This window comes from Gekko japonicus, unplaced genomic scaffold (genome assembly GCF_001447785.1).
Source record: "Gekko japonicus isolate JY-2015 unplaced genomic scaffold, Gekko_japonicus_V1.1 scaffold7861, whole genome shotgun sequence".
Lineage (NCBI taxonomy): Eukaryota > Metazoa > Chordata > Lepidosauria > Squamata > Gekkonidae > Gekko > Gekko japonicus.
The window spans coordinates 720-6,836 of record NW_015162191.1 but is presented as its reverse complement, the minus strand read 5'-3'; the positions used below and the strand labels follow the sequence as shown (position 1 = coordinate 6,836).

The window sequence follows — 6,117 nt, the reverse complement described above, 5'->3', positions numbered from 1 at the left end:
CCCCCAATAGCTAGCAATCCAAAACAGTCCAGTGGATCCTGAGCGGTGGGTGTTGCCTTCTGACACACTTCCGGGGATGTCAGGGGGCGAGGCATATGCAAACGAGTCATGCTAATGAATCATGCTAATGAGCTCCTGCACCTCTTTTTCTATGAAATGACCCGTGATCTTGGAGTTTTAATGTATATTTACACCTATGTTGTGAGCCACCCTGAGCCCGCCACAGCGAGGAGGGTGGCATATAAATCTAATAAATAAATAAATAAGTAAAATACTCTGCAACCAGGAGGGAGAAAGCCAGCCCACCAAGCCCACCTGGCGCTGCTCCTGCCACCCAGCCAAAGAACCGCGGGGACCGGCAACACACCTGAGTGAATTATCATGTGTCTCCGGAGGTGATTGGACAGGTAGAACTTTTTGCCGCAGCCGGGGTGGGGGCACACCTTCGTCTTCCCTTTCCGATGAACCAGGTTGACGTGATTCTGAACCCAGGAAGGAGAGAGAAGCGCACACGAGGGCGTTACCTGGGAAGCTCCAGGGCTCCTCCCACCCCAGGCTCCAGTTTAGTGGCTGGCAGAGAAGCGGGGAGGGGCTTGGGGACAGTGCTGCGCGGCCCCCTCTGCCATAGAATCGAGCTGGAAGGGACCTCCGGGGTCATCTAGTCCAACCCCCTGCACAAGGCAGCAAATCCACAAATATCTCCCCCTCCACTCCCGCAGTGACCACCGTTCCACGCCTGGATGACATTAAAAACCCCTCCGGGATTGCTTCCTGACCCCAACGTGGCGATCGGCATTTTCCTGGGTGTGTAAGAAAGGGCCACAAGAACTAAGCACTGAGGCAACCCTTCCTTCCTGTAAAACCCTTCCTTCCTTTAGGCTGTGCCAAGCCCTTTCTCCGAGGGGAAGGGGAACGTCAGGAGGGGCTCCCCTCAGGCTTGCCTCCACACCCCACGTGACCAGAAAGGAACAGCGACGGAGCCCCGGCTGGGTTTGTACAATGCAAAAGCGCTCCCCTGGTTCGGTTACAGGTCAGACTTGCCGCCTTGGAATGCAGCTGGGAAGTCGGCACTGCCGGGCACAGTGAAGCCATACCTGGAAACTGCTGAGCGCAACGTAGACCTGGGCGCACCCTTCGTAGGGACAGTGGAACATCTCCAGCATGCCGTCTGCATCTGTCATGCGACCCCGCTTGCTCCGCCTCCTCCTAAAGGGAGAGACACAGAAGAGAAGTCTGTCCACAGGGCGGTCACGAGCCATCCAAGGAGAACAAATGGGAAACAGCTACGCCCATCGCTTTCCCTGTCCAGGCATCTGGGCCCCTGCAAAGCCAGCCCCTGCAGCCGGCAAAAGAGGGATCGGTCGCCATCTGGTTTGGTTGTTTTATTAGTGCATTGTAATAATTTTATCGTGTCGAATGTATTTTATCTGTTTTAATGCTGTAAATTGACCAGAGCCTGCTCGTGGGGCTGGGCGATTCAGAAATCTAGTAAATAATAATAATAGTAAGAAGAAGAAGAATCTAGACAGGCGGCACCAAAAGGTTCCCACCAGGCAGCCAGTCTAGCGTAACGGAGAGCAGTCTGTCCAGAATCCTTATTTCAGAGCTGCAGAGAAGAGGATGAGGATATTCATTTACTGCATCTGTAGCCCGCCCATTCCCGCTCGTGGGCTCAGGACGGGCAACATCACGATCCCATTCACAATGTCATCGATAAAATTCTACATACAGTATAATCAATAAAATTTAAAATTATTAAGATTTAACTAAAATGGTGACACAATTTTCTGTAGGGTCGATCAGCTGGATAGACGACGATCGTAACAGTTCCACTAGGTCCACCTTGCAGGGCCGCTTTGCAGGGGAGGCCATGTGACTGGGCGTCCCCTGCCTCCATCGAAGGCCTGGCAGAACAGCTCCGTTTTGCAGGCCCTGAGGAACTGTCCTGAGTCCCGCGGGGCCATGATCTCAAGTGGGAGCTCGTTCCACCAGGTGGGGGCCAGGACCGAAAATGAAACTCATAAGAACCTAAGGGAAGCCGATGTTGGATTGGGCCAGTGGCCCCTCCAGTCCAACATTCCCTGTCACACAGTGGCCAGAAATTCCAGGTGCCATCAGGAGGTCCAGCAGTGGGGCCAGGACACTAGAACCCCTCCCGCACTGTTGCCCCCCCCCCAAGCACCAGGAATACAGAGCATCCCTTGCCCCAGACTGAGAGTTCCTACCTATACCTTGTGGCTAAGACCCACTGATGGACCTCTGCTCCATATGCTTATCTGATTCCCTCTTATAAGAACATAAGAGAAGCCAGTGTTGGATCAGGCCAATGGCCCATCCAGTCCAATACCAAGAGCCCTCAGGAGGTCCAGCAGTGGGGCCAGGACACTAGACGCCCTCCCACTGTTGCCTCCGCCCCCAAGCACCAAGAAGACAGAGCATCCCTTGCCCCAGACCGAGAGTTCCTATCTAGACCTCGTGGCTCATAGCCACTGGTGGACCTCTGCTCCATATGCTTATCCCATCCCCTCTTGAGTCTGTCTCTGTCATGTGTTATTTGTCAAACTGCGCTGAGTCTTCCAGGGGTGCTGAGGTGGACCTTTAAGCCTGCTGGCGATGCCCCTTCCCCAGAGCCTGAGGGAAAGCGGAGCCCTCCCCCACCACGCGGGGCCTGCACAGGGCCGCCAGAAGCCCCTCCGGCTCACTCACTCACTTTTCCGGCTCCTTTGGGATTTCGTAGATGATGGAGGATCCGTGGTGGCCCTCTGCCTCCTCCTCTTCCTCCTCGGGTTCGGGCTCCGGCTCCCCAATCGCACCGTCACCGGCCACCTCCAAGTCACTGGGGGGGTCTGTCTCTTCCGGGGGCTGAGGCTCCTCTTTCTTGAGCTCCAGCAGCTCCTCATTTTCTGACAAATCGAATGCAGGAGATGGAAGAGCCGTGCTGGAGCCAGGCGACCCTCGAGGGCAGGCCCCTCTCACCCCCCCCCTCTCCCGGCCAGGAATCCAGCCCTGCAAACACAGTGGAGGCAAGCGCAGTCGGTGCGCAGGGCACCCGCGAGCCTTCTCTGCACACGCAGCAGGCGGTTTTTCTGTTACATTCAATGCATGCGCAGCTGAAAATGTGTTTCAAGCTCCACGTTTAGGCAGTTTCCTCTGGAGCCCTCCTTCCTGAGCGAGGACAAAAATGTGTGAGCCGGAGGCTAAAAAACTGTGAGCTAGCTCACACTAACTCAGCTTAGAGGGAACACTGCCCACGAGCCTTCTCTGCACACGCAGCAGGCAGTTTTTCTGTTACATTCCCCCCGGCTTCCCAAAAACTACGCAAAACCAAATTATTCCAGAAGGCTTTTCTGTGCAGGCAAGAGAGCTGCACCGCACTAAACGATTCACAAAGTTACTTGGAAAAAGATTATTAGGATTTACAGTGGTCTACACCCACGCTCCCTCCAAGCTGTGGAGTCTTGTGAGCAAAAATTCTACTTTGTGAGCTCCTGGCATTAAAAGCTGTGAGCCAGCCATTTGGCTGCTGCATAAATTAGCTTGCTCTGGAGCCAGCCTCCCTGCGCTCAGACACAAATGTGTGAGCCGGAGGCTAAAAAATGGGGAGCTAGCTCACACTAACTCAGCTTAGAGGGAACCCTGGTCTACGCTGCCGTGCTTCAGCTTGCTGAAACTAGGATCCTTCCACGTAATTTCTGCATCATTTAATGCGCCACATTAAGACGTAAAGCTTTGATTCCGTTTTGTTTCCATAACTCTGGTGGGTTCTACGGCCTGAATTCCTGTTGCGTTGGTCACAGAATGCCCCATCCTGTCAACTGGATGGACTCACTCTGTCCGAGAGGCAGGCGAGACAGAAGTGACATCAATAAATAAGTGAAACATGAAGAAGAAGAGACTGGATGTATACCCCATGGCCCTTCACTACCCAAAGGTGTCTCAGAGCGGCTTACAATCTCCTTTCCCTTCCCCTCCCCACAACAGACATGCTGTGAGGTAGGTCGGGCTGAGAGAGCTCTGACAGAAACTGCTCTTTTTCAAGAACAGCTCTTATCAGGGCTACGGCTTGCCCAAGGGCATCCCGCCAGGTGCAAGTGGAGGAGTGGGGAATCAAACCCGGTTCTCCCAGATTAAAGTCCATGCTCTTAACCACCACACCAAACTGGTGTGAAGAAGAGGAGGAGACTAGATTTATACCCCGCCCTTCACTACCCAAGGGAGAGCAGCTTACAAACTCCTTTCCCTTCCCCTCCCCACAACAGACACCCTGTGAGGTGGGCAGGGCTGAGAGAGAGCTCTTTCCAGAACTGCTCTGGAGGGAACAGCTCTGAGAGAACTTGTGACTGACCCAAGGTCACACCAGCAGCTGCAGCATGTGGAGGAATGGGGAATCAAACCCGGTTCTCACATGCACTTTAACCACTACACCAAACAGGTCAGCTGGGGCACCTGCTGGGGTCAGAAAGGCGAGTGGCTTCTCTGCAGGCCAGAAGCTCAATAGGGGCCAGGCCAGGCTTAGAGGCCCTGAGGAGCCACTAGTGGAGAGGACCTGAGCGTGGGAGCAAGAAGGCCACAACTGCCCCCCCGTGCTTCTCCAAGGGGGAAGGGTGTGGAGCTTGCATTCTGTGAGGCCTCGATTCTTGTAAGTAGGCTCACAAATCTCCCCCACACATTCTCACGCACAGCAAGAATCGCCTCCGAGTGACTGGGCCGGTGAGCTCCTGGCCAGGTTTTTGTGGTTAGGCCAGAGGGCAGCCGTGTGGCTACGTGAGCGAGCTAAAATGCCGTGGACTGGTTAACTGCAGAGAACCTGTTCACGAGGGCTTCCTTGGTCCTGGCTTCTGTGTGCTAATGGGGAAGCTCAGAGAGCGCATTTTGTATTCTAAAAGGGACACTTCCGACAAGCCGCCGTCTGCCAGCTGACTTACACTGGAGCCAGGAGACAGACCGGCCCACGGGAGGAACCTGGGGCTGGCAGCTCTGGGGGCCCCTCCTTCGCTCACCCAACCACCCACCCACCCAAGGAGCCTCAGCCAGGCCCCCGCGTGCAAACGGACACACACACACGGATCTTGCCTCGCCCGCTGAAGAAGGGGGAAGACAGTGGGTGGCGGAAGCTACCTTGTTTTGTCCCCTCGTACTCCACGCCCTCCGTGGTGCTCAGCTGCTGGCTCTCGGGCTCCGCCTGCGCAAAGGCCGCCGCCACCCCCTCGATCATGGCGCAGGGCAGCTCCTCCCCTCCTGCGCTGGTGACGTTCAGCTGGAGCCCCTCAGCGGCGGCGGCAGCGGCCAGGGCGTCGTAGCCGGGCCCGGCAATGATGATCACCTGGGAGCCCTGCAGCACGCCCTGCACGGGGCAGCCGGCCACCCCCTCCCCGAGCGCCTCCCGCGCGACGTTCTCAAACAGGGGCCCGTGGCCAGAGCCCATCTGCACGGGGACGGGCACGCACACCACCGTCTCCAGGGCCGCCTCGGGGCTGCCGAGGGGCGGGTGGTGGCACAGGGCGGAGCCCTGCTCGGCGGTCAGGTTCTCGATGTGGTGCTCAAAGGGGATGTGGATGCCCTCCTGCGTGATGAGGCCGCTGGCGCTCTCCCCTTCGGCCTCTGCTGGCGGCGGCGGCGGCGGCCCTCTGTGGGCCTTGGCCTTCTGGCCCTCCGGCGGCGGCCCCTCTGACTCGGAGCTGGAACTGGCGTCTGAGGACCCTGAGCTGCCGGCCCCTTTGCCGTTGCCAACTGCAAGGTCAAAGCACAGGAGGGAACGTGAGCAGGGAGGCCATCCACCAACCTCACCGCCTGCAACGCCAAATCTCTGCTCCCATCATCCCTGTAAGCTGTGGAGTCTTCTGGTGAGCAAAGAATCTGGCATTAAAGTTGTGAGCGAGCGATTTGGCTCCTGCATAAATCAGTTGGCTCTGGAGCCACATCCTCCCTGAGCGAAGGCAAAAATGTGTGAGCCGGAGGCTAAAAACCTGGGAGCTACCGTGTTTTCCCAAAAATAAGACAGTGTCTTATATTAATTTTTGCTCCCAAAGATGCACTAGATCTTATTTTCTGGGGATGTCTTATTAAGAAGAATATGGTACACTCCGTCAGGGCAGAGCGAGCAGCAGGCGGCAGCTT

At 56.3% G+C, this 6,117-nt stretch overlaps 1 protein-coding gene across 1 annotated transcript in view; it reads right to left on the bottom strand.

Annotated features, from left to right (window-relative positions):
* Positions 1-5,730, bottom strand: part of ZNF653 (zinc finger protein 653) — a gene marked incomplete at its 5' end in the record, with an annotated part of 11,586 nt that extends 5,856 nt beyond the window's left edge. The window contains 4 exons of the mRNA XM_015405682.1: positions 316-482; positions 1,095-1,206; positions 2,711-2,903; positions 5,119-5,730. Coding sequence (XP_015261168.1) covers positions 316-482; positions 1,095-1,206; positions 2,711-2,903; positions 5,119-5,730 — 1,084 coding nt within the window. The remainder of the gene's footprint in view (positions 1-315; positions 483-1,094; positions 1,207-2,710; positions 2,904-5,118) is intronic.
* Between the last annotated feature and the right edge of the window lie 387 nt (positions 5,731-6,117).